This window comes from Oryzias latipes, chromosome 21 (genome assembly GCF_053564925.1).
Source record: "Oryzias latipes strain Hd-rR chromosome 21, Olatipes_Hd-rR_3.1".
Taxonomy (NCBI): Eukaryota; Metazoa; Chordata; class Actinopteri; order Beloniformes; family Adrianichthyidae; genus Oryzias; species Oryzias latipes.
In genome coordinates, this window is record NC_136257.1 from 19,503,758 (window position 1) to 19,531,442 (window position 27,685).

At 39.4% G+C, this 27,685-nt stretch overlaps 1 protein-coding gene across 6 annotated transcripts; it reads left to right on the forward strand.

Annotated features, from left to right (window-relative positions):
• On the forward strand, window positions 1-25,717 carry LOC101160203 (alsin). Of its 6 annotated transcripts, none has more exons than XR_013652977.1 (41): window positions 1-139; window positions 745-958; window positions 1,772-1,932; window positions 2,005-2,229; window positions 3,004-3,194; window positions 3,318-3,350; window positions 3,419-3,619; window positions 4,709-4,827; window positions 4,922-5,106; window positions 5,276-5,363; window positions 5,734-5,894; window positions 7,608-7,776; window positions 8,537-8,633; window positions 8,842-8,919; window positions 9,037-9,261; window positions 9,667-9,838; window positions 10,729-10,924; window positions 11,010-11,075; window positions 11,306-11,465; window positions 11,574-11,705; window positions 12,079-12,207; window positions 13,024-13,047; window positions 14,093-14,163; window positions 15,258-15,324; window positions 15,458-15,633; window positions 15,744-15,809; window positions 15,940-16,038; window positions 16,813-16,977; window positions 17,295-17,406; window positions 18,261-18,338; window positions 18,480-18,616; window positions 18,779-18,931; window positions 20,318-20,427; window positions 20,514-20,665; window positions 22,269-22,367; window positions 22,471-22,650; window positions 22,750-22,795; window positions 22,899-22,960; window positions 23,108-23,257; window positions 23,485-23,581; window positions 24,162-24,689. XR_013652977.1 is itself a non-coding variant. In XM_011489616.4 (41 exons), the coding sequence occupies exons 2-41, from the start codon at window positions 948-950 to the stop codon at window positions 24,198-24,200; spliced, it is 4,887 nt and encodes a 1,628-aa protein (XP_011487918.1). In that variant the 5' UTR covers window positions 1-139; window positions 745-947; the 3' UTR covers window positions 24,201-25,717. The 6 variants fall into 6 exon arrangements, 4 of the variants coding, with proteins under 4 accessions (XP_011487918.1, XP_011487919.1, XP_011487920.1 ...); XM_011489616.4 differs by having other exon boundaries at window positions 20,318-20,432; window positions 24,162-25,717; XM_011489617.4 differs by having other exon boundaries at window positions 5,737-5,894; window positions 20,318-20,432; window positions 24,162-25,717.
• The last annotated feature ends 1,968 nt before the right edge of the window (window positions 25,718-27,685 follow it).

Here is a 27,685-nt window from a genome sequence, read left to right on the forward strand (position 1 = left end):
CTTCGAACAATATTTTATCTCTGACGTCTCTGGCAGCTGCAGCATCAAGTGGTTGCGGAACCATGAAGTTTGTCCCTGCTCGGATACCATCGAGGAATTTCAAACAAGAACACATAAAAAAAAGACTGTCACAACACTGGTACTGTTGCTTTAACTTTATTGCTCTTTTTATAGTATTTTAATTTTTTAGTTCTCGTAACAGTCACGCGCGGATACAGATTGAGCACGCGGGATTTAGTCCGGGCGACAGCATCAGAAATCTCAGTGACTCTCTCCGAGTTTTGACGTCCCCGTTTCCTCAGTCGTAGCTTCTTTAGCCGCTGTCTTGTTAAGCTAGCTGCATTCTAATTGGAGGTTTGTTAGTTTAAATCTTTGTTTATTATTTGAATTCCTTGTTCCAAGTGAATGATCTATGTTTAGTTGTGCTAAAATATTACGAGTGTTTTCATTTCACTTTGTGACGCTCGCGCTTGGTAACTTTAATTTGGACATATTCGTTAAAACTGTTTGATCCCGAAATGAAACTAAGGTTGCACCGTTGGGAGTATTATTGAATACTTAAAAAACTAAAATTGTTGTCGTTTAAGTTTTTTTTTTCCAATATAATCTGCGATATAAACATAAATTCTTTCTTACAAATGGAAGCAGCCCATCCCAGACTACTACTAGTTAAACATTAATTTAGGGGACTGAATTCTGAAAAATCCGGAAATTCAGATTTTTCTACTGTTTGTATTTTTTTAGGTTTACCTCAGTAAAGCCAAATGACTCAGCTGGAGCCATATGAACCAAGAAAGCTGCAAAAATGATGTGGAATTCAACCATCGCCTTTGACAAGTGACTTTTTATTTGAGCAAGATGTAAAAAAAAAAAAAACATATATATATTTATATCTATTGGACCATTTGCATAAACGGGATGCTGCGGTAAATGGATATTACAAAGTGATGGAAGACAGGTAAGGCACAAAAATATATATTGTTATAGAAGGATTTTCAGTATTAAAGCCAGATGCAGCTAACTTTTACTTTATGTTGATAGTTTTTCCTTTATGAAAATATGTCACAGATGAAAAGTGTTTTTAGTTTTTCTTGCTACTTAGAAGATCATCTTTCTTTTCTCAGTCGGTTTCTGCTACACAGTCCTTTGCAGGATTCTCCTTCCTCTGAGTGTGACTGCATGTCAGAGCCTGCGGGGGAAACGCTTGTTAGCAGACGGATGAATGAGATGGAATGTAATCCAGTTTAATGAGTCTTTTTCTTTGGTTCTTCGTGTTTGGAGGCCTCAGTTCATATGGACCTGCATCCATTTTTCTAGGTGTTTTGTAGTTGTTCAATGATGTCCACACATGCTGTATATTTGCATCAAAAGTTTGAGGTTGTAACTTGTGCAATCCGTGTGCACGGATTTGTAAACCGTGCACACAGTTTATCAGATATTTTTTTCTTTTTAACTACTGGCACCTGGAGGGCTCAGTAGTAACTTGTTGTGAGGAGCTAAAAAAAATTTGTGAAATAGAATTTTTGTTACAGGTGTGCTTAACATTTTTACAGCTGTTAACTTGTTTAAATGGTTTCTTTTTGCAGCCACAGATGTTTTTGCACAATAATTAACTAGTATTAGAATAGCATAAAATTATTCTGCTCTTGATTTTTGTTAAAAGAGATTGGACTCCATATGTTAGTTTCCTGTTTTGTTGTGTCATACTCAAATGTTTTGGGTTTATGGGCTGATCTGGGTTAACAATAGCTGCATGTTTTTGTGAGTTCAGCCCTACGGATGAGTGGCCCCCCACAGCTGTAGAACAAGGGCAAGTCCACGTCTGGCGCTCAGCGGGATCTACGGAAAAGCTTTCTCCAGAGAGAGCACTGCTGTCCACCTCTGTTGTTCAGGTGTCCCTGGGAGATCACCACGGCCTCCTGTTAGCACAAGGTGTGTGGGTTTTTGTGAGTATTGTTCTTGTTGCACGATAGTCTAACTGCAGAATATCGCCTTTTCTTGAAGGTGGTCGGGTGTTTTCCTTCGGAGAGCTTCCATGGCGAGCCCTGAGCGTCCCGTTGTCTGCCCCTGTCCTGGAGGCTTCTCTGCTGGGGAAGGCCGTGACCTTTGTAGCTGCCGGGGGCTTCCACTGTGGCGCTCTGAGTGAGCAAGGCAGCGTCTTCATGTGGGGGGAGAATGCATCCGGACAGTGTGGTCTGACTGAAAGAGGAACAGTCGAAAACATCACAGGTTATAAAAGATCCTTGAAACTCTCTTTTTCTCCAAAATCGGCAAAACTTTTTCAAGCTTTCGCTGTACTTTTCAGTTGTCAGTAATGCTTTTCCTTCTTCCCTTTTACATATTGAGACTTTATGTTTGTAGTAAACACATTTTTTTGTTGAGACAGTTTCTTGTGGTATTGCTGAAATGTTTATCCCATGCATTGATCAACTTACCACAGAAACTCAGTTCCTGTTTTCCTTTTTGTTTTAAAGTAGCAGAAGGGAGAAACTTAACGTTTCATTAGCTGGTATGAGTTTGATTTATGATCTTAAATGGAAATAAAGGGGTTGCAATACCTTGTTAATATTAATACGCTTTTCAATTGACAACTTTTTGTTCCCAAATTTGACTCAAACCTGGAAGAATCAAGTTCCTTAAATGACCACTACAGTCAGTTTTCAGAAAGAAGCATTAATCTTTTTTTATTAGAGCTCTAATCTGTGTTATCAGGAGAGGTTTTTTTGGATTGGTGCATGAGAAAATCAAAAGGTGGATTCAACAACAATCAACAATATTCTCATTTCACTTTGTGCTGCCCCCCAAGTTACTGGTAGAAATCATGGCATATTGTTGAGGTGGGCGGAGCAAATTTCAGTCACCACTTTCCCACTAGAAATGAATAAGATCAGATATTATGACCCAGTGAAAATGTTTACAGCAGATTCCCAAAAGATTTTATGTTTGATTGTAACCATAATATTGGTTGTTTCTTTTTGACTGAGGTTGTGATTGTCCTGACAGTGCCTGAGCCCAGCCTGGTCAGCGTGGTGGACACGGAGGTCATTCCTCCCAAGGTGGTTCAGGTCATACAGCTGGCCTGCGGGCGGGAGCACAGCCTGGCCCTGTCAGCCCAGAACGAGCTGTGGGCCTGGGGCAGCGGCTGCCAGCTGGGTTTGGTCACCAGCACCTTCCCTGTGAAGAAACCCCAGAAGGTCATTTATTTTAAATTTCTGCTGTGCAAAATAAATACAACAAACAAATAGCTAAGTATTCATGCATGTCAAGTACTAAATGTAGATTTTTAAAATAAGATCTACATTGTTTTCTCATTTCAGGTTGAGCATTTAGCTGGGAGACATGTGATTCAGGTACATAGAAGTACATAAAAGTTATCCTTTTTATGTTCAGTCTTTATAACTGGATTCATATCTTACAGGTGGCTTGTGGAGCATACCACAGCCTGGCCCTTGTTCGCACTTTACCTCCTCAGGTCTATAAAACCCAGAATTCTCCAAAAATGAGGGAGCGAGGTCCGTCGCCTCACCGTCCTATGAGCGACAGAGAGGAGCTGCTTTCCAGTGATGACGCTCACTACTGTCCGCTTGGGGTGGAGCTAAAGGACGAAGTGAAAACAGAGGTAAATACTGGTCACGTGTCAGAGCGGTAAAGCAATGTATTCCATCAACTCAAAGAAGAAACTGTTCAGGGCTCCAAACCAGGAGAATCTGTCAAGAATCAAACCGGCTGTGGAGTGTCAAATGTAAATCTTTCTAGCACAGCTCTATGCCCATATATGAAAGACTTGGTGTCACTTCCGTGAATCAAGAAGGATGCTACCTGTATGTCACTAACAAATCTGAGTCCCTGACTGGACAAAGTTCTACTTGGTTTAACTTTCAACGCACATTGAATGGCCTTGCGTTTTATACGTCAAGCCCAAAAACAGTTGTGAGAACTTGCACATATGCGAACACGCATATGTGCGTGTTTGCATAGACTTTTCATTGGAAGTGGTTGCTTTCCGAGCCTGGTGTACACGAAAACTGATGTCCCCATAGGTTCTTATTGGTTAAAAACATTTTCTTTTGAGTTATGTGGCGTCAAAATGTTGTTTGGTCTAAAAGTGTGGTGCTACCGTGCTTGCATCCTGGCAACACTTAGTGCCCCATCTGGGGAGGCATCTCCTCAGTTTGAGACCTGCTTAATAAGAGTCTCCTGCCAGTTTTTGTAAGAGCAGCGTCAGACGCTCTTCCTATCATAGCCTCGATAAAAAGACGATTCGCAGCAGTTCTGCAGACTGTGATCATGACGTTCCAGGTTCTTCTCGATCATTTGCGTAATTTCAGCTTCTTGTAACTAGGAAAAAATCAGAGGCAGAACACAGTTTTAAAGTGTACTCTTAAACCATTCATTCCCATCATCTGTTTCCAGCAGTGCTTGGTTTAATAAGTCAAAGAGGGGAATCAGTCTTTACTTAGAAAATGCAATATTGATCAATCATATCTATTATTGATTTTACTTCAAAGCTGGTTCTTGTATTTTGTTTCAACAAACTCTGCTTCTGTGTTCATTTTCAAAGAATCTGTTATTTTATTAATGAAGGTTTCACTTTTGTTCAGTTGGTATCACTAGTTATATAAAAATAGAATAGTTTGTTAAAAGGGGTTTTGGAAAATGAATAGATGTTTAATGGAATCTTTAATCAAATCTTTGATTTGAATTCCAGGCTTCTCCAAGAAGACAAGTCCCGAAGCCGAAGTCTCATCCTGGGAGAAAGTCGACTGACGGCAGTCCAGGCTCCAGAACCATCTTTTTATCTGAAGATGGATTATCTGACAATAGACTGTACAGTAGTTCATGAATTATGATTTTTGAATTTATTTGAAACAAAACATCAACCACACATGTAAAGCATTTTTATTTGCTGTAAAACTTTCAGGAGAAACGTTTCAATTGGTTCTTGGCCTGAATCTGAGGGATGCGCTGATTCTGGATTTCAGACTGACAGCAGCCCAAGAGCCCAACAGCTCTGGATGTCTGACAAAAACTTCCCTGTTGAAGAGTTGGAGTCACAGCACACAGCTCAAACAGGAGAAACAGACTCACTGAGCAGCCACACTTCAGGTGAGTCACATTCACTCCATCTATGTTTTTCATTTGAAATGTTTTTGCTTAATTTTTCGATTTTTATGTTATAGTTCTCACAATTTTCATGTTTTACTTTTGTCTCTTAACTTGCCTTTTTTCCTGCTCTGTCCTGTGATCATAAATAAATTGTTTTATTTTCTTCCAGATGACAGCTATGTTTCATCAGTTCTTTCTTCAGATCTGATGACTTCCAGTTATAAAAACGACTCAGCTGGGAAGAGATACACTAGCAGGTGAGACTGACCTTACTTTAACCAGCAAAGCTTTTGTTTGTTTGTTCTTCAGGAGCTCAAAAAACTGTGGTGTTTTTTGAAGTGTGACTTTTGCATCAATCCTTTGGAACCTAAAAACAAACTAAATCGATGCAGATTTCAATCTTAAAATTACTGCAGTTTCAAACATTAAACCTTAGACATTCATCTCGGACAGGTTGGTGCTTTGAATGAGTTATTGGTATTTCTTTAGTCATGGTGCTGGTTTTAAACAAGAAGTCGTGCTTGAATTGATAAGTAGAATTGTTTCCATCCAAACTCCCTTCTGCTGCCGTGTCCACATTCCTGGACGATTTCCTCATAAGCTGATCTTTGACCTTGTGTTCCGCAGCAGCATTGGACTGTCTGGGCTGTACTCCTCTTCCCCATTGTGCTTGGAAGAAATTCATCTTTCTCTGCAAAGTCTGAAGAGCTCCAGTCTCACAAACATTCATGAAAAAGGGAGTTCAGCAGCAAGCAGGAGACGCTCACTTCCTGGAACCCCCACCCATGGTAGGAATGGGAGTGTGAAGAGTCTAAACGCTCGTTTGGGAAAGATTTTTTCTTTTTTTTTCTTTCTGAGAACATAGATGAGAAGATTGTTATCCTGTGCCCTAAACACAGAGCCAGGAAACTGAGGGTTTATATTATTGCCATGCAGTGTTTAGCACCCCTCTAAATTACCAAAGGAACATTTTCTTCTTTTGCATTTATGCAAGAAATGTCAAGGTGAAAAAGGACATGTTGACTTTCTTAATTCAATTCCCACCCTGTAAAGAAAAAAGTTTGAAGCTTATTTTCAAGTTTTTGAAAATAACAGAAGAGGTTAAGAACATACTTCTGGATCCCTACAAGACTATAACACGTCTACAATCAAAGTGCAAGGAAGGTATTATAGTTTATCATGTGTTAGGGTTTCGATGGGCCATGATTTATAAACGGCTTGTTTTTTAGGTAAGTACATATATTTACTGTCATCTATTTTGGTTACCGGTACATATAAATGGATGTAGTTCATTTTCTGTGTCATGCTATCATTTGTAGATGGTTAATTGGTGACATTACATTGGAAAAATGCGCAGTTTTCCTCAAAAATAATGAGCTTTGCACACTTCTACTTCCCTGATCGTGGCACCAGCATTGACATTTAACAATACCACTCAGTGACCTTTTCACTTCCGGAATGAAGTACCGGTACTTTAAAAAAGGAAATAGGTGAAGTCACTTCAGTTTATCAAGTTACCACTAGGTGTATGTACTATGTATTACAAGCAAAGGAATGTTCACTGTAGAGTGGTCCAGCTTTACAACAAAATACATTTTCTGGATTATTTAAAAAACAACAACACCATATTGGCGTAAAATACAACATAGTGCATAAAGCTTTTCTTGATTGACAGGTGACTCTCTGAAATTTGAACTATTCATCTTGTTTGTTTTTGATTACTACATTTTGAAAAGCCAGGGTTCAATGGTATCTTTGCCAGTCGAGATGAGCTAAAACACTGGCTTCAGATTGTCCTAACGCAATAGAAGGTCACACGAACTCATTGAATCTCCAATTATTGACTGATTCACACCTTTTTGTCAAAACTAATCACAACAGTGCTACAACAACCATAAAAAATATGACAAGCTTTTTGTGAGCATTTATAAAATGTCTTAACCAAGTAATCAGTGAATTAGTGGCTCTCTAGAGGGTTAAAAGAGGACAAAGTTGTTCTTCTGATGTCTGTCTATTTAGGAAATTGTGAGGGGAACTTCAAAGGAAGCAGTCTAAATAAAATAACAAGTTTGTCTACGGAAACTCTGACCTCTGTGGCAGCTTCATCATCCAAAATTCCCAAATCTGGCATCCTTGTTTATTAGATATCAAATAGGAGTCAGCAGGTTATGTGTAGAAGATGCCTTTGTTTGTTCTGTCTTTGCTCGCTTTCATGTCTGCCTGTTGGAAATGTTTCATAAGATCACTCCAGATAAGCTTCCTGCGTTCTTATGGTGTCATCAACCCAAAGCCGTTGGGTGTGGTTTGTTTGTATTTGTGGGCTAATGAGTTCACACTGGCCAGAGCGCTGTTTAAGTCTGATGCAGCTTCTTTGCAAAGAGGAGGTTGTGATCCAAGGAAGCTGTTACTTCTGAAAGTCCAGTAACCATCCAAACAAACAAACACTTAGCTGTAACAACCATGATGCTCCTGGGTTTTGCATCATTTGCTTTTCTTTCCAGGTTCCCCTCAGCGTCACCGCCTGTGCGCCTGCAGGCCGCTCTCTGGAGGACGGGTTCAGGCTGCAGCATCAGAGGCGGCTGGAGACGGGCTGCCATCTCTGGAGACAGAGGTCTGGAGCTGGGGCCGAGGGTCTGAGGGGCAACTCGGCCATGGGGATCAGCTGGCCAGGTTTGGAAAAACACGTTCCTTTTTAAATAAATGCACACAGTATTCCCGAAGATAGCCCAATGAAAAATATGTTGTTGTTTTTTTTTTTACATTTCCTGCTTCCTACTGAAATGTTTATATGAAAAAAACACTATAATGTATTTTCTTTGAGCATATGCTGTATAAAGACTGCACTTTTGGATAAGTAGTGTTGCCGTCTCGTCCGGCCTTCGCAGATTCGGATGGTTCCAGACGTCCAAAAAAAGGAAATGTGCAGTTGGCAAATGAAAATGCACACAAGAGTCTGCATGCATTTTCAAACCTTTTGCAAAAGGGAGAGATGAAAAACCCACGACCTGTTAGGCATTGTGGTCGTCCGCTCTCTCACTGCTTTTTTTTATTGTCCAGCAAAGCAACAAGTAAACATGTAAAATACGTCATTAGACTCTGTCTGTGCGTGCAAGATATTTATGTTCCACTCAAGTATACAAGTCTAGTCTGCAATGAGCAGGTGTCTCTGTTTCATAAACACTCCAGCACAGAAAGAAAACAGAAACCAGAAGTCACAGAAAGGCCTACTGCTGACCTCAGCACATATTATCCATTACTGCGGGAAGGAAACAAGCAGATTTCTGCTATACAGCTATACTGCTATATCATGCAAATATAGAAAACAATAAATGCATAATCAAAAGAGCATAAAATTAAAAAAATATGATGGGACCCTTGTTCACCTCCACAGTAGCTAACTGATTTCATCTGACCTTGTATGTGTGTTCAGGCTTCAGCCTCTCTGTGTGAAGTCTTTGACGGGCCAGGAAGTGATCAAAGTTGCTGCAGGGTCACACCATTCGCTGGCTCTGACTGCTCACTGTCGGGTACTAAACGAAAACACACACACCTCCATGCATTTACACAGTTCTTGTAAGACAACATTCAAAATAAAAGCCTGGCACTGTTCGTTAAAATACAAGTCTAACCTGAGTCACACAGTTAAATCTCAGGATGTTTTAATAACATTAGGGCTGAAATGTTTCCGCTGTTTCTTTCAAAATCCTCAAATTGAACTGCTCTTGTGTGCTTAAGGTCTACTCTTGGGGAAGTAACATAAGCGGGCAGCTCGGTCATGTCAACATTCCAGTCACTGTGCCACAGCAGATCAAGGTATTGTGTTTGTTCAGAAGCAGTCAAAGACCTTTTTTAAAAGTTCCTATTTGAATCTCAACAAATTCTTTACTTTACATAGATGTTTTTTTTTTGTTCCTTCTGGGTTTTCTGCAGCTCTCTGATGGTCTTCACGTTTGGGATCTGTCTGGCGGTCAGAGCCACTCCCTCCTCCTGGCTGACAGTGACTGTGTGCAGCCGGTTCTGTTGTACTGCGGCCAGCAACAGCAGCCCCTCCCAGTAAAAACTGCAATGCTCAGGAGTCTGAGTTCGTGCCAGAGGTCACCCAACAGGGCGGAGAGTTACACAGTCAGACCCACCCAGCTTTGCCTGGACATCGAGGTTTGTGGGCCAAAATTGAAGATCTTGGCTGATAGTGAGGAAGATGATGGGTGGAGCTTTTTTCCCCAAAGAGAAAAATCTTCTTATATTCCCCTCCAGCCTCTTTGAAACTGCACTAACGGCAAAAATGTGTCATCAAAAAAGGGGTAGTAATTGCCAAATCAAATGATGGCTGTTTCAAAATCCTTATGAAGTAAGGAAATAAGTCTGGAGAAGCTGAATCGTATTCCTTTAACACTTAAAAATGTTTGCATGTTCTCTGTCAGAGGGTCAAAAGTAGGTCAACTGTTAGTTGCAGTTTTATAACATTAAATGAAAACATTACTTGCAGAGCAGAGGAGACAAAGACGAGCTTTTTCTCGCCTCAACTGCAACAAATCGGCTGTGTTTCTTGTTTTTGTGTAGATGGGTTACATCAGCAGCGTGCGGAGTGGTGGTCAGATGTGTGCAGTGCTGATGAACCACAACATCAGGGGATTCACCTCCGCCATCCATGAGCTGGCCTCCAAAGAGAGACGGCTGTACTGCTGGCTGATCAGCGTCGGGAGGCTCCTCCTCTTTCGTCTGCGTGACAGACGTAAGCTTAATCAATCGCTCTCTATGGAGTTTTTCTTTGTCTCACAGGAGAAGACAACACTCCCCCGCCAAAGAAAAAAAAAAAAAAGGATGACATCACAGCGGGAGAAACCGTCAAAAAATGAATGAGGCTAGAATCTCATAGTTGTCTTTAAATATTGTTCAAGATCTACTAACAAAACCAAAACACACATGTTGGGGATTTCCAAAAGAAGTTTTAAAATTATTATGGGATGGCCAAAGGACCTCCAGCTTGGCAAAACTTGGTGGCAAATGTTTTGATTTTCCCACAACATGGGAAAAGAAAACTTGTTTGAGCAATTTTCACAAAGGTTCCCACACAACTGAAGCTTTGTTAACCTTTGACCTTGGGTAGAGGCTGCCATCTTGTTTAAAAAAATAAAATCTCTTTTAGGCCCAGGTACAAAATTAAACTTCTCTTAACTCTTTGAGCATCATTGGGAAGCTACTTTTTTTGGGGGGGGGGGACGACTTTGATTTTAGAAGTTGTAGATTTTTTCGTGTCCCCTTTGTTTGCACAACTTTTTTCCCGAAACCATTGTAACGTTTATTTACATGAATCCTTGTCTCAAGCTAAATGAAATAATAAAACATACAATTTAAACATGTTACAAATATAGGCATGGTTAACCATAAACCTCCGTTGCCAAGGAAATCCAAAAGTTTACTTTTGTCAATTCTTCTAAAAATGACTTAGACCTGTTCATCACCATGAAGCAAACAAAAAATGAAATGGTTGCTATGGAGATAAAACTAACAACATTTTGAAAAAGTTTTTTTCTCATGAATTTGTTATATGGGGGTGATGGGGCTCGTGGCTTTAATTAATTTTAATCTATTTGCATGTGTGTGTGTGTCTTTTGTTCTTAGAGAGTGTGAGTTTGCTGTTAGGAGAGCAGTGTACACAGCTGTTCTCCACACTCTGCGAGACATTTGTTCGCCTCTCTGCTCTTGCCGGCCGTCATTCAACGTCACTTAACTACTTCCTGCACAGCGGGCACATCCGGGATGTGACATCTCTTTCCCTGCTGACCCACACAGAGTTTTTTCAGGACACTTATAAGAAGTAGGGTTTTTATTGTATCAAACACATACCTTTGTGGGTCATTTGGAAGGAAATAAAAACAACATTCTTGTGTTTTTAACTCCAGGTACTGCTCTGCAGTGGATGACTTTCAAGTAATGGGTGGATTCCAGTCACTTCACAACCTTTCAGTGTGAGCATTTTCGTATATTAAGCAGCTCGTCTTAATCCTGAGATGATTCAGATTCCTACTCACTTTCATGGGATGACTCATAAGAGCAACAGTTTAAATTTGCTGCTAACATCTGCCCCAAATTTTGTAAGTGATTTATTTTTTGTGCTGTCAGTAATGCTCATGTTTGTCTCCGTTTTATCTCTTAAACAAACACTGAGATGATTGCTTCTGTCTCTGTGTCTCCGCAGTGAATGTCTGGCCACTCAGCAGACCACACTCGCTCAGCTGTGCGGGTCAAACCAGTCGGTCGGTGGGGAAGTCGATCTGGGTTCAGTCTTCTACTGGCCTCTGCAGCAGCTGCACCAATACCACCGAACCCTGCTCAGATTGACGGCCTGCTACGATGTGGTGGGGACGGAGCACCCTGCTTTCTCAAAGCCTCCTGCTGTTTTTCCTTTTATAATCTGGCTTAAATTCCTCGTGACATGACTCTGTGTTTGTCTTGTCCCTCCACAGTCGACTATTGAGTATCAGTCGCTCAATCAGGGTTGTGCTCAGTATGAGAGTCTGTCTCTATCTCTGCTGAAACAGAAGAAGGAGGCTGAAACCACCTTCCTCTTCTGGAAAACCCACTGTGGCAAAGCTACAGTGAGTGTCGTACATGAACACCTCTCCTCTGTCCAGTTCAGCAGCTTAACCCAAGCATATGTTTCACTTCCTAAAGCATCATATACATTAAGTAGAGTGCTTTCCTCTGTAGTGAAAACCTCAACACCAACTGTGCTTGAAGCGTTTACTTCACTGCTCGAGGCTAACAGCATTCCTCCCAAAACGAGGGTTTTTATAACATGGTGTAAGACCTGTAAAGCATTTCTGCTGTCAGCTGTAACAGGCTCCCTGACAGCTCAGATTATGGTGAAGAGAACTACTTTGAAGTGTTTTTCAGTCATCACTACTATAGTAGTGTTAGAAAGGGTTACATGTAAACTTTAAGGAGGACACGTTCATGTGTGTTCCTCAGGAGGGCCTGCGTCTCCCGCAGCGGCGTGTGGTGTGTGAAAGCAGCAACAGATCCCTGACTCCGCAGAACGCCGGCCGCTTCTCCAGTCACTGGTTCATCCTGTTTAATGACGTCCTCGTTCACGCTCAGGTACACTCGGGTCAACACAGTTTTTAAAAATGTGTTTAATCAACAAACAGTCTACAGCAGTGGTCCCCAACTCCTGGGCAGCGTACCAGTACCGGTCCATGGGACCAAGAGAAAAATTTATTATTTCTGTATTTTTTCATGTTTTTTTTTTTTATCCGATTCAGAAGGAAGGTTAATCCCCCCCAAGCTAGCAAAGTAAAAAAAAAACGTATATGGAAAGCCTTTTCCCGCAGTCAACTTCAAAGAAAAAAAGAGAGCTGCATTGGCCACTGGCTGTCTAATTTAATGAGAATGCTTCTAATAAAGTTGCTAGAAAACACTGGATTCATGTTTATTATTATATTAGTTATATTAAAAATAGTACTATTTTTTGAAACATTTTTTTGTTGTTTTATTCATCTGTTGCAGCTTAAAATTGAGCCGAGGCTGAAGTTGGCATCTGATTTTGTAGCTTCCACTTTAACAGTTATGGGTGAAAGGGTTAAATTTATATCACAATTTAATGATTCCTACACTAAATCTAATGTACAAATTAAGTTTAAACCAGCTGACGATATTTTACAGTAGATGAAGGTAAACTTCACCGTCAAAGGTTAAGGAAAGCTAGAAGACAAACAAAAACCCCATTGTACACCACCTTCAGCCTCTTACAGGTCGGTCTGTGAAAACTTTTTCTCACAATAAACTCGCCCGTGGCCTGAAAAAGGTTGGGGGGCCCCTGTTCCACAGGGCTCCCGTCAATTTGGGTCAGATCTTCTGTTTTTGCTGTTGTTTCTGTTGTTTTGGTCAATAAAGTTATGTCTGTCATTCACACAGGGTACTATTCCCTCCAAAAGCTTTGTAAGTATAACCAGCATCAGTGTCTGAGTTTAGCTTCCAGAAAACCAACTTTTGAGCTTGAGCTGCAGTACACAGTGGGGGAGTTTCTGGCATTCTTTTGATGCCTCCACTCTGGCTGGTGGGGTCAAAGTGGAACGATCGAGTGTGAACACAGGACAGGCAGGAAGCTTCTTTGAAAGGCAAAGTTACCGTACAAACAGTAAATAAGGGTCCCATAACAGCAAAAGTGTTTCTGAAACTTTGTTTCAGGATGGTAACATTAACATTTTGCAGTTTTAATAACGCTAAAGTCCTGTGTTGACATTTGAGTTTTCGTGGGTTACTGGTGGTTTTCACTGTCCAACATGGATTTTCTTCACTGCTTTTAAATGACGGCGCCCGTGTGCAGACATCTGTCTGAGTGGGAGGGGCTTACTAAACAGTAAAGATAAAGATGTCTGTCACTGCAGTCTGTTGTATCTAACATGGGGCTTTTGAAAAGGGAGCTTTAGTGAAGACTAACTGTTTGTTTGGTGTGAAGATTCAAATGTGGTGAACCCTGATCTATCTGTCCCCCTCTCCTGCTAGTTTTCTGTTGTTGTGTTGTAAATCACAGACACTTTTTTAGTTATTTTGGATGTTTTTATTTTATTTATTTGGTTGAAGTACAGTAGCTTTATCGTTCAAAAAGGATGTTTAAATGAAGTAAATGACAAAGCACCCCTTACAATTATTGATTTTAGTTCATGAAGAAAAGAGGAAACAAAAGTTTGAGAGCATGTAAACGTTTTTTGGCAGTTTTTCATTATTTGTTGCTCTTAATGCATTTAAACAGCAAAACTTTAGATCCTGAAGTGCTTCAACTATAAAAAATTGTCCTGAAACGAGTTAATACTCACTAAACGTCTGAAGTGATCCATACAGTGCTGCGTATTTCAAGCATTCTCTAAATTTCATGAATAAACTAGCATCACAGTTGGGTTAAGTCCAGCTGAGTGTGGGTTTGCTTCAGGTGCAGCTGTCAGTTTTTGCTAAGAAATCCTCCTCTTTCCTTGTAACTCTGCAGTTCTCCATACATCGCATCTACCATCTGAGTTGGCTTTGGGTGAAACCGATCACAGAGGACGACACCGGACTGTGAGTTTGTTGTGAAAACAATCCATAAATGTTAAAGCCTGCATTACAATTGAAGTGGGATTTGTGATGGAAACGGCTTTTCCCCCTTCTGCATGTGCGCTGCGCTAAAGCTTTAATAGGAACATGCTGTACTGTTGTAGTGTTGACAGTTTGCTCAGAGTTTTCAGTCTCTACATACTTTCCCTCCCTCATGCCTCTTTAATGCAAATGTCAAAATATCTGTAAAGGATTTTAAGTAACTTAAGAGGAGAAGTGTAATTAATAAAGAAAATCTGTCACATTTTGGCCACTCCTAAACTATTGATGTTTTTCAAAGATTGTTTCAGTTTTTCTGTTGTTGTAGAACTTCTGAACTGTAATATTATCATTGTGTGGGTTTATGGGATTTCATATTTGACTAAATATCTGTCACAAAACTTAAATAATCACTTACTGTAAACTAGGCCTGCATAATAAATCGCAAATTTATTGTCATTGCGATACCAGCCTGTGCGATTTGCGTATCCCAAAAGATACTGTAAACTTCATTTTTACACGCATGCTAGAATAATCTCATGGTATACCTTTACACATTTGACCAATCAGAAAGAGCCCCTTATGTCATTGACCAATCAAATGAAGGGTAAGATGAGGGTCATTTGGAGTATAATTTACGTTGCTTTGACTTTAAAATCAATAAAACTGTTGCAGCGAAATGGAAATGATGCATTAGCTGTTTTTGTTTTTGTACATGTATTGCAAGTCATGTCGTCATGGCAATATTGATCACCAATATGCAAGTTTCTCTCATGTCATACGGCAGCAAACTATGATACAGGAAAAGGAAACTGTTTTCTGAAACTGTAATTTTTTTTCCATAAGGTAACTTTATTTTTTATTTGTAAGCTCTTATTCATGGTGTTTAATGTGAAAATAACGTTTTTTTATACCCTTCATTATAAGCATGCATCAAGACAGGCTTTGTGTCGTTACACAACCTGAAAACATTTTTTCTGTTTGTTTTTTTTTAAGCTTAACATAAATTATATGACCCATGATCTGAAACCCTCTTAAAATATGATCATTTTTATGATGGTTCTATTCAATATTTTCAGCTGTGCCATCAAAATAACATGTCCCGAGGAGGTTTTTACTCTTGTGGCCTCATCACCCCAAGAAAAGGTACTTTAATGATAATCTCACTTAAACCTTGTTTTTGTCGTTTTTTCTTCTAAACATTCAGTAAAGCAAACGTGCTAAATCCTTTCCAGCTCTTCTCTAAGTTGGATGTCTTTCTTTTCTTTACTGTCTGTAGAACAAGTGGCTGAGGTCTCTGAACCAGGCTGTGGATCGGGCGCTGGGGGGTTCAGGGGAGAGGTCACCTGGCCCAGCAGCCATGTCTCGCATGGCGTCCTACACATTCGCTGCAGATGAACGCCTCAGAGATGCTCAGTACACGGGGGGGTGGCTGGCAGGTCGCCTTCATGGAAGGTGAGAAGACGAGGGGACTGGCGCTGAAAGAAGCAGAATCATGTTTTTAGATTTTTAACAGTAAGCGCCGTTTATGCTGCGTCTCTGATTGGTCATGCTTTCATTTTCAGTGGAACCCTGAAGTGGCCTGATGGACGCTTGTATAAAGGAAACTTCAAAAATGGATTGGAGGATGGGTCTGTATAAAATGTGTCTTTTTTATTTAACATTCAGCATCTGATGTCAAATGTTTTAAACTGTCTGACAGACAGGCACAACAGTGAAATGGTCTGATTTTCTTTTTACTTGTTGTTTTTTCTGTTTAAGCTACGGTGAGTGTACAATTCCAAACAAAGAGTCCAACAAACCAGACAGCTACCAAGGGCAATGGAAGGAAGGCAGGATCCATGGTTTTGGCAAATACAAGTCAGTATACCATTTTTAAAGTTTTTTGAAATAACATTTTTAGTCTCTCTGGACTCATTTTCTAACTGTTTGAGCTCAGTTACGACTGTTTCCAGCAGTTATTGACTACAGTCTTTGTTAGTAGTATTTATTGTCAAGTACTTCATTTCTGCACTATAAGGTACACCGGATTATAAGGCTAACCGTCTGTTTTTGAACTTAAGTCATACATAAGGCGCACCGAACTATAAGACACTTTAAGCGAGACAAAAGTCGGAGATAAGTCTGTCATTCAGTCAGACTTTATTAACTGTGCTCACAGGAACTCTAGAACTGGTTTTTGACATGCTACACGTTACAAGCATTAGCCATGTTGGCATGTTTACAATACCTGTAACTCCCATCCTTGTTTGCAACACTTAAAAACCAGACTGATGCTGCTAAAACAAATATTACTGGCACTACACCAACTCCCAGCCTTTGTTAGCACGCGTAAAAAAACAGTCCGACACCGTTGCACATTAGCCAAGTTAGCATGTTTACAATACCTGTAACTCCCATTCTTGTTTGCGACTCGTAAAATAAAGAGACTAATGTTTTGACAAAGTGCCGTGTACCTCTCAAACTTGTTTGCACATCACTGAATTTATATATAAGGTGCTCAGGATTGTAAGGTTCCCTGTTGTGGTGTTTTTTTAAAGAAGGCTATTGGCTGCGCTTTATACTATAACTAATTTTCATATCCATGGGTTATGATTGCTGTGACCATAACAGAAGTGTATCTGTGTTGGTCAGGTATGCCAGCGGGGAAGTGTATGAGGGCTGCTTCTGGGAGGGCCAGCGCCACGGTTATGGCATGCTGAGCTCCGGTAAACTGACCAGGACATCCTCCAGCATGTTCATTGGTCACTGGGTGCATGGCAGAAAGACGGGATACGGAGTCTTTGATGATATCACCAGGTCCGTGTTGTGGCCCTGTCTCTAACTCGTCTCTAGAGAACAATGAAAAGCATTGATGGTTCAAATCAACTGTATGTAGAACATCCTGTCTGAGCTACAAAGATACTATAAATGCTTATAATGTCTGTTATAATGTCACCAAAATGTTCCTTTTTTTAGAGTTTTTGTTCATTTTAGTCCGGATTTTTCTTGAACTGCAGTTTTATGTCTTTGAAATATTTCAGTATATTTTTGTTTCAGATTATTTCACATAAGCAAAACAGAATCAACTATTCTCATGATGATTCATTCATCTGAGAGTTTTTTTTTCCATCCAGGGGGCAGAAGTATATGGGATTGTGGCTGGATGACCAGCGGCATGGCAACGCTATCGTCATCTCCCAGCATGGTGTGTACTTTGAAGGAACGTTTAGAGAAAACAAGATGAGTGTAAGTGCTTTCATGAACGTACACACTTCAATTTACAGAGGTCCAACAACACAATATGTAAAAACACCCAATCCATCCATCCATCCATCCATCCATCCATCCATCCATCCATCCATCCATCCATCCAACCATCCATCCAACCATCCCTGCTTAGTCCTATATAGGGTCACAGGGTTGTTGGACAACCTGGAGAGTTAGACAATTTATCACAGGGCATTTAAGAAATTCAAAATGTTTTTGATTGGTTTGACTATTTTATCTCTTTTCCAATACATAAAATAAGTGCTTCATATTCACTATAAACAATGTAGCTGAGACATGACACTGATCACTTTTTGTTTTTATAATTGTTGTTTTCTTTTTTTTATGTAATTTCTTTAAATATTTATTTCAGTTTGGTTACTCATAGACCAATAAACCAGTAGCTTAATTTTCTCCACCTTTGCCTTCATATTTTCAACATTTTGAAATTTTATGCAATTATACCATTTTATATAGTCTTTTTTTCCCATTTAACTAATTATATATATATAAATTTTTTTTGTGAGACATTAGACAAGGAGGATGATTACTTTGCACCATGGAACATTTAAGATGCATCTAGAATGAGGCGATCTGAAAAAAAAAACCTCATCTATAGGCTTATCAAAAAGGATTTGGAGATGGAGTCCAAATAAAACTCCAATTTTGTAGAAATTTGATTTATTGATGGAGTTGGGATTTATTCCGGAGCATGTGGAGATCCATTAAAATAAAAATATCATTTAAATGACCACTAGCACATAAAATGCAAAACAAACAGGCATATCAGGTCACGCATGTGACATGTGTGATGTATGTGTATGATCTTTTAGGGTCCAGGTCTCCTGGTGTCGGAGGATGAAACCACTTTTCATGGGGAGTTTTCGGATGACTGGACTGTGAGTGGGAAGGTACCAAACATTTTCATCCTACAAAATGCTCTTGGTTTGCAATCCTGGTATAAGTTGAAGCTATGGACTTCAAAACAAAGAAGTGAATATTTAGACATTGTGAATATAGAACACTAGCTGACCCCTCTCACATCTCTGCAGGGTGTTTTGTTCCTGGCTAATGGAGACTCTCTGGATGGCATGTTCAGTGGAGAGTGGAGCTCGGGGCTCAAGGTGGTAGGACTGTACACCAGACCAGCCACGAGTGAATCTGAAAGCAAAGAGAAACAAACTCCAAAGTGAGACTTGTTTGGTTCTCCTTCAGTTGAATTCTGAATTAAAGCTCCTGGGCTCTCCTTTTTGTGTTTTTGATATTTGATGTATTAAAAAAAAGGCGCAGGCTCATTTGTATTCTGTCAGGCTGACAGCTTATGTCTAAAAAGAATGTGTGTGTGGAGCAGGCTAGGCCAGTATGTGGTGCCTGCAACTCAGAGGTGGAGCTGCATCTTTGATGAATGTTGGAGTCGGCTTGGTTGTGATGCTGCCGGGAGGGGAGACAGAGCCACGGCCTGGGGGAACATCGCCGTCACTATAACAACAGCACGGCGACAGAGGTAGATACACTTTCAGCACTCTTTAAGCTCCCTTACTTTGTAGGTTTTATGCTTTAAAGACTCACTTCGATGAAAATAGTGTTTTTGGTGTTTTTAACATGTTCTTGCTGTATTTTTCTGACGATGGAAGACATATGAAATTGAGATTAGAACTGCATTTCCAAGTATTTGCTTGTTCAAATCCTGGTGAATCAGGAGCAGCTAAAAAAATGACGTATGAAAAAGATCACATTTGTGACAGAACGCTGGGCTGGCCATAAACCCTCTGCTCCGCTCCATTCCAATGCATCCTCTTGCAGACTAATAGATCCGTTTACCTCTTTGTTTTCCTTGTCTGAGCTGGTATCTGACTCAAAACTGTACGACTGGATAGCTCCAAATTTGCTCGCCATTTGTTTTGCACCAGTAATGCTAGTTGGGGTGATGAGGGGCTGAGAGTTAGCGGGAAAGAGTGTAGACGCATGAATGACGGGAAGGGGGGCTGGGTTGCTCCACGCCAGCAGTGCCGCCCACAGCTCAGAGGTGAATTTCTAATGAACGACTGCTGCTCTGTGGAAACTGCTTCCTAGAAAACAACATAGGTTTATTTCATTTTGATCTAAAAACAGCATAAATAAAAATAAAAGCCCACAGATGATTGGAGTGGGTCTTTAATTTTTTGCATCTGGAATCATGAATTGACCAGAAAAAAACTTTCTTTTTTACAAGGCTTGACTCCAAAAATACAAAGAAACCTAATAATTTATTTTTAGGAGTAAACACAAGATATTCTGTTTTTTTCTGTTTTTTTTATTGTATGAGATAATGAAAAATATACAAATATTTGACAAAAATTAAAAATGTATTTTTTAAACATGGGACCTCACAACTTTAGATGCAAAATAATTAAAATTAAGTATTTAGAATAACTGAGTGTATTTAACTTAAATAGCCCAAGGCCTTTTTGGGGCCTTTTTTTAATTACTATACAATTTGCCTTTAAATCCGTTTTTTGCAGCAGTGCTTAAAAATCCATACTTTTAGTACAACCCCATCTATTTTTTGCGCAGATAATTATTCCTAAATAAACCTGAAACTGTATAAAAAGGACCATACCGAGGAGTAAATGTAGTCATTTATACAGCAAAACAACAAAAATTGAGAGCCGACTGATTCTATCTTTTATCGCAAAAGATCAAACAGTGTACAGACAAAATCAAAATGTATGAGTCTAAAAAACAAAGCAAAGATGAGGTAAAAAAAAAAGCAGGCAAACCTTTTCTAAATTCTATTTATTTTGTTTTCTTTTTAAACCAGCTAGAGTTGGACGTGTTGTAGTTGGACAGAGTGCTTTGGATCCAAATTTGAACTGAAACCGTTTTATGCTTCCGTTTGTGTCCATTAAAGCCCAAACGTCAGCAAGTCTCAGAGTAAATTACTGGAGAGTTTGGAGTTTATTCCTCAGTATGCAGAGCCGGTCACTACTGCAAACTATGACCGCATCAGAAGATACCTCTGTAAGGTAAAGGGGGGGCTGTGAGGAAAACTCCTTTCCCAGTCGCACGCCTTCTATGGTTCCTCACAGGGGGCTGTTTTTCCTCAGGCATGTGAAACCCCCTACCACCCTCTGGGCTGGCTAGTGGAGACGTTGGTGACGGCCTACAGGATGACATACGTTGGCTCAGACCGCAGGCTCCTCCAGCAGGCTGTCGCTGAGGTCAAGGTCTACCTCACTCACTTCTACAGCATCGTCAGGTAGAGTTTGTCCCCTAGACCCTACACCCCCAAGCGAATTTATCGTTCATGATAGCGTACAGACCAAACTGGGCAGGAAAACAGGCAAAAAGTTAACATTTGAAAACTGCTTTAACCCTAAACACACACTTGAAACCGTCTTATGGCAGTCTGTTTGTCCTTCACTCATCAGTTTAGTTTTTCTTGCCATTTCTAAAACAATAAACCACTTTGAGCTCCAATAATGTCCATTACTGCTCAATAAAGTCAAAATCAACAACAAAAAAAACTGATGAAGCCACTTGGATGAGTGGTGAAACGTTTCCACGGAGGAAGACTTTAATTCCAAATGCCATGAGTCAACTTCAAGACGGTAATGTTTGACTACAACTCAGTACTTGTGTTTGGTACCAGAGTGTTCCAGCACTGCTTTCATTCAAATGGAGATAAGTGTCAAGAATCAAAAACATTGAAAACAACGGGATCAATCTATAGTGGTTATAAATAGCTTTTCTATTTCATGTTCCTTGGAAAGAGGGTTTGTGGGTAAAATCTGAATTATTTAAAACTTTTGAGTTATAAGTTAGCTTTTATTTTTAAACCCTATTTTAGTTCATAACTCACTGTTATACTATTTTAAACTGTTACTTTAAACTGTACCACAGTAAAAAGAGAAACACTTTGAATGTTTGCTGTCAAAAAACGTTGCAAGAATCTCAGAAATGTCTCTAAATCTTTGCAGCTTTTTCTCAGTTTCACTTTTGTTTTCCCTTCTTTTTCTCAAACTCTGAACATGTTAAAGACCGACTCTGATGAAAATGTTGTTTTTAACACGCTCTTGTGGCATTTTCCTCATGATGGAGGACATATATAAAAAGAATTAAGTTTAAAATGACATTTCTGAGTATTTCTTTATTCAAACCGTTGTGAATCAGGAGCAGATGAAAAAATTCTGTCTGACAAAGAACTGATTAAAAATGTGTAAAATACGCTGGGCAGGCCACAAGCTCCCTGCTCCGCTGCATTCTGATGCATCCACTTGCAGACAAATGGATCTGTGTGCGTCTTTACAGCTGGATAGCTGCAGCATTGCTTGCCTTTTTTGTTGCACCGCTAATGTTAGCTTGTGGGTATGAGGGAGCTGTACGATTAAGTGAGAGGGTGTATACTAGTGGAGGCAGGCCTACTCCGTGCCAAAGGTCCCACCCGCAACTCGGAGGTAAATTATGCCCCTCTTCAGAAACGATGTACTAGAAAACATCCCTGTTTTTTAATTTTGGCTAAAACGGCATAATCAGAATTAAAAGACCACTGGGAACGCTTTGAAAACTGATCAAAGGATGATAGGGTGGGACATTAACCGGTACTTTTCCATGTCTCAAGCTTGGTTCAAAAATGTTTTATGTTTATGTCAAAATCAGCTAAAAAAGTGAGTAAACTGTAAGGAGTTTGTTTATTTAATAGTTACCTGTAATTGGACCGATTGAGTTTCCTGGAAGATGTCTCAAAAATCAGTGTAATATTGTCAATTCCAGAGTTTTCTACAATGTCTTCTAAAAATAGCAGTCTCCTGAAACGACGGATTCTTGATGAGATTGTTTTTGTTTTAATGTTTTTCCTGCAGGTTTCTGTTTTCAGGCCTCCAGGAGGATGGCAGCGTCCTACCTGAACCCGCATCCCATTCATCCAACAGTAGAAGCAACTCGATGAACGAATGGCAGAGGTGACTTTCAACACCAAAAAACTCATGAGATCCATTATTCGGTGACATGTTGTGCAAATCCTAAATGTTTTGGTCATTTTTCTTGTCATCTGATTTTCATCAGTGTTCTGGTAGTGAGCTGCTCCTCTCTGCTTCTCCCTCTCCTGCTCCCACGTCTCTACCCTCCGCTCTTTGAGCTCTACTGTCAGCAAGAGGAGCAGGAGGAGGCCCAGTACTGGCAGCGCATCATCACATTCAACAAACAGCCTGACCAATCCCTGCTCAGCTTCCTTGAAGTGCAGGAGTGCGTGTGCAACACTTTATAGATGTTTAGTCTGCATTTTATTTTATTTTTTACTTTATTTTGAAGGATTTCATGTGATTTCTGGGGTCTTTTTTTAAGGAAGTTCTGGCCTCACTGGATGTTAATTTTAGGGGAGAAAAAGCAGGTCAGATGTTTTTTCCTCAAACATTTTCTAGAATTGTTGGGGTTTTTTTCTTGGCTGGCAGCTTTTATGTTGTCGTCTTGAACTTATTTTCCTTTCATTGCAGATTGTGTCCAGCAGTAAAGATGCCTGTTTTGTTTCTGCTGTAGAGACTCTGCAGCAAATCAGGTGAGTTCTGAGGGTCTGAATGCAGGAAGAAAACAAGGAATCAAAAGGACAGTATTGATTAAAGTGATTAAAATATATTATAATAATATTATTATTATCATTGTAACATTGTACTTCATGTAACAAAGATTTTTGCCCGGTGTGCAGCACCACTTTCACGCCAGGAGACAAACTTCTAGTGATTCAGGAAACATTCAAGGAGCTGAAAGCGGAGGCCAATCTTTCGCTGCATAGGGACGTCCTGTGGTGCATGGACGACCTGTTACCTCTTTTCATGTATGTGGTGATCAGAGCCAGGTAGGACATCCCAAACTCAGACTTTGTGTTAAAGCCCCCAGTTTCCTGTGAGCTTTGTTTCTCCTGTGAGAATATTTGTACGATTACAGATGAGTTATTACAAACATGGTTCGATCCAGGATTTTAGTTGTAAAACTGTTATTTGTGATCTTTCTTGTTCCATCGTGAGGCTTTAGAGCCGGCACTCACCGTCCGTCTTCTGCTTTTTGTCTTTGTTCCTTCTCCAGAATCAGAAACCTCAAAGCAGAAGTCAGCCTGATAGAAGACTTGATGGACCCTAACATTCAGCATGGAGAGATGGGATTGATGTTCACAACACTGCAGGTGAGCCCAACCAACAGAAACTTGCACAGGAACTCATTTCCTAATTTACAAATGTAATAATTCATTTGGAGTTTTTTTCATTCCACATTTAAGTATTTTAGTTTGAAAAGTTCATCATTTGTGCATCATTGATTATGTTTTAGTTCCCCTTTGAATTAACTCAAGAAAGCCACTCTGATCATCTTTTAATCTATTTCAAAAGCGTTCCCACTGGTCTTTTAATTATGATTATATCTTTTTTAGCCTAAACAAGAAACGTTTTGTTTTATCTAGGACATAGTCATAAGCCTGCCCAGCTTTTTTGTTATGATGATCTTTTTCAAACACCATTTTTTTGCCCCTGGTTCACAACAATTTGAATAAAGAAATACTTTGTATATGTCTTCCATCATGAGAAAAATGCCAAAAGAACATGTTAAAAACACCAAAAACACAACTTTCTTCATTTGTCTTGTGTTTGGAAGGCAAATGCAGAAAGTTCAGTTTGATTTCTTTCCTGCCCCCTTCATTATTTTACTGTCTTGGGTCAAAAGGTTTAGTTCAGTGCAGGTTTTCAGTTGTCCGTGTGTCTCTGCTGCAGGCCTGCTACTTCCAGATCCAAAAGGAATCCATGACGTAGCAGACAGGAAGTGGCTGGAAGCGCAGGAGGAGCAGGAGGAGCAGAACCTCTAGGTTTCTGCTTCTGGAAGAAGCTGCAGGCGAAAGCAGAGGGAGGATGCGCACAGTAACACATCGCCATCTGGTGGACATGCTTTAAAAAAAAGATCAACAACTGGAAACATTCATATTATCACAGGATAATGTAACAATTATTTTTAACATAAAAGATTATTTTTTTTAACAGTTTTGCACTAACAGTCAGTTTCATGACTTTATCGTTTCCTTAAGAATAATTTATTGTCTAAGAATAAATTAGTATAAGTTTTGCTCATGCTATTTAAATTGAGGATGTAATGAAAAATGCTAATAATAAAATCCAACAAGCACTGAACTTTAACAATATTTGAAGGGAAATCTTGAATTGCAGTGCTGTGGCCCACTGACGCTGTGTTTGCTGGTGATGAGAAGTTGGGAATTATTTAGAGAAAAAAAAACAATAAAAGAAAAATCTAAACTGTTGATTTTGAACTTGATAAGATAAAATTATTGTTTTATTGTTAAACAATTGTCTTTTAAAAAAAAAAAATTAGGACTTTCTGTACTGTTATATGTTGTCTTGACACTAAACCCCCTTTGGAGTCAAAGTTTTCAAAATAAAAGCATAAATAAATCATGTAGCTGTTGACAGTTATGTGGATGAATTCCAAATTTGACACATTCAGGTAAATATAGAAAATATTTCAGCTCTATCAAAGTATTTTGTACTGCAAATAGGTTTATCCTTACCCTGAGCAGTTAACATAAGACATAATTTTATGTCAAAAGCAGCAAAGCCTGAGACTTGTTAAAGTGTAGAGCCAACGCCATAATTTATTTTAAATAAAAAAAAAAAACTTTATTAGGTCTTAAATTAAAGTGTGATTAACAAACCTTTTTCTGTTGAAGTTAATTAGACTGCAGCCTTGTTACTGATGCAAAAGGGACACTAGATTTTGTAATGTAATCATTTTGGCCTGATGTCAGTGTTTCTGTTGTGCATTTGTGTTTCACTGTAATTGTTGTGTTTAGCCTGCTGCAGTGTCGTCTTTCACAGATTTGGTACGGCTGTAATTTTTCCCTATCAGCGGGTTTGGAAGCAGCACATCTTCAGATCTGAGATTTGTTACAAACGGAAACCTAAAAACAGATGTTATTTATCCATCATGGTCATATTTGTACTTGATGCCTTTGTTAATGTTAAACAGCTGCCTGAAGGGAAAAACCGACTGAACAGAGACGGAAAGAATATTTTGCCTCAACTGTGGAGCTAAAACATGTTCAATCTTCTGTAAATCTGTTTGGTGAAGGGTTCTGCTTTAAAGGAAGCAAAAGGAGAATAACTGTCTTACAAAGTGAATATTTTTTGTTATTAAACTAAGATGTTATATTTTGTTTTAAACTAATTAGATTAGATGAACTGATTAATATATTGGATCATCGTGCACAGAAATGAAATGAATATTTGTACAAAAGGGAAGTAAATGACTTGTAATGAGACTTTGTCGTGGTTTTTATTTTCGGATTCTTGTGGGGATCTTTTCTGCCAGGGCTTGCCGGCTTGGTCGGTGGTCGTTGGCGCGGTTGTCGCCCTTGCTGCGGCGGTTGGAGTTTGACATTGCAGCCTCACGGCTGTGAAGTGGACCCCGTTGCTGTCCCGGTCTGGATGGGCACTGTGGCGATGCTGCGAGGCAGAGCTGGCTCCTGGAATGAAGAGGTTCCCAAATACGGTTTCCTCACAGCAGAGCCAAGCCTTAAGTTTCTTTGAGAGGTTACTTTTCTAAGGATTCATTGTGTGGGGGGGTCATGTGTCATATTTGTTAAGGGAGGGGACAGGGAAGGGTGTGTTGGGTTTTTATTGTAATATTGTGTATGTTTTTCGTTTTAAATGCAAATTTCAGATTCAGCTTGTCAGGACATAAAAATATATTTCTGTAAAGTTTTTGTGCTTTTTGTTTTTGCTTATGTTTGATCAGAGGACTGATAATTCTTTCAAAATAATATAGACCGGTATTGTTTGACATGAATTGATCTGTCTTTGTTTAAAAAAAAAAAAGTCCTTTGTAGTCCTTTGTAGATTAATATCACTATCAAAATTACTTTTTCCGCTTCTATGAAAGATAAGTCACTAAATTTGAAAAAGTCAACGACTAAAAAATTGTTTAGAAGCATCTAACACCAAAATCTGGACTGAACCATCTGGTCAGATGAAGTAGGTGTGTTGGATCAAATGATGGTCTGTAAGGATCACGTGTATTGACACCTTCAGTGAAACCCATCATAAAATTAATGGTTCTGCAATGGCTATCTATCCCTCTATTTCCTCTTTGACTCTGACCTCTTAAGGATTTTTGTTTTTCTGGATGTTAAAAGTGAACAGACTCCACCTCTGACTTATTTCACCATTTCAATATTTCTGCTGTCTGGTAGAAAAGGAAAACTTGGAACTAAGTGTTTGTGTAATGGTAGGAAGTGAACACCAGGGGGCATCACTGCACCGTTAAGGAATGTGGGTCAGTTTTGTGCAAGGAAACGGAAAAGTGTAAACCATCAAAACAAACCAGAATTTACTTTATAGGGTTTTTTTAAAGTGTGTTAACAAAATTTGAAGAAAAGAAAGGCTTCATGAAGTGGCTTTTATCATCTCAAATCTTTGTACGACAACAAATCTCAGCTTTTACCAAAATGTGCAAATTGTGAAACAAATGTAATCCAATCACACATGGGTGCTGGTACCTCAGCTGCAGAACACCCACCTGATGTTAGCAGGGTCAGAGATTTCCAGTGACATGCTGGATCCAGATCAAGTATCATTTGCTTCATTTAAGGATGCTGGTAAAGCTGACAAAACCGAGTCAGAGGTCAGTGAGCGTTTCCATCTCTGCACCTGAGCGTGGATCTCTGTCAGATGGATGATGTGAACTCATCTAATGCAGCTGTTTTCATTTCATGATCATTTCTGAAATTAACCACAGGGCATAAAACAGAACACTGACTTAACCTAAAAATTAATCTGTTACACGTAATATTTTTGCATTTGCTCAATGTAAACCATTTTGCTCTAACTTATAAACCTGAGGTTTAAAAGAGCAAATGAATTTACTTTTGGTTATTGCAATGAGGAACCAAACATTAAATGGATGACAGCAATGGTTGACTTTGCAGATAGTAGATAGGATTTGAAGTTGGAACGTTCTTATTCAAAAGTTATAAACATGTACATATATGAAACATCCTGAAAGAATGATCCAAATAAAAAATAAAAACATTTTTTGATTAGGAGATGAGTACAAAATGCATAAATGTTTCAAGTTGAATAAAAACTGAACTGCAGTTATTCAAGCAGTTGGAACAAACAAATGTGCAAATAAAACACAAATGTTGGATTTATCCTCCGATCTGTTTGGTGTTGTTGCAGCAGATCAACAATCAGACAATAAATGGAGGGCAGCCTTTAAGGAGGATTAG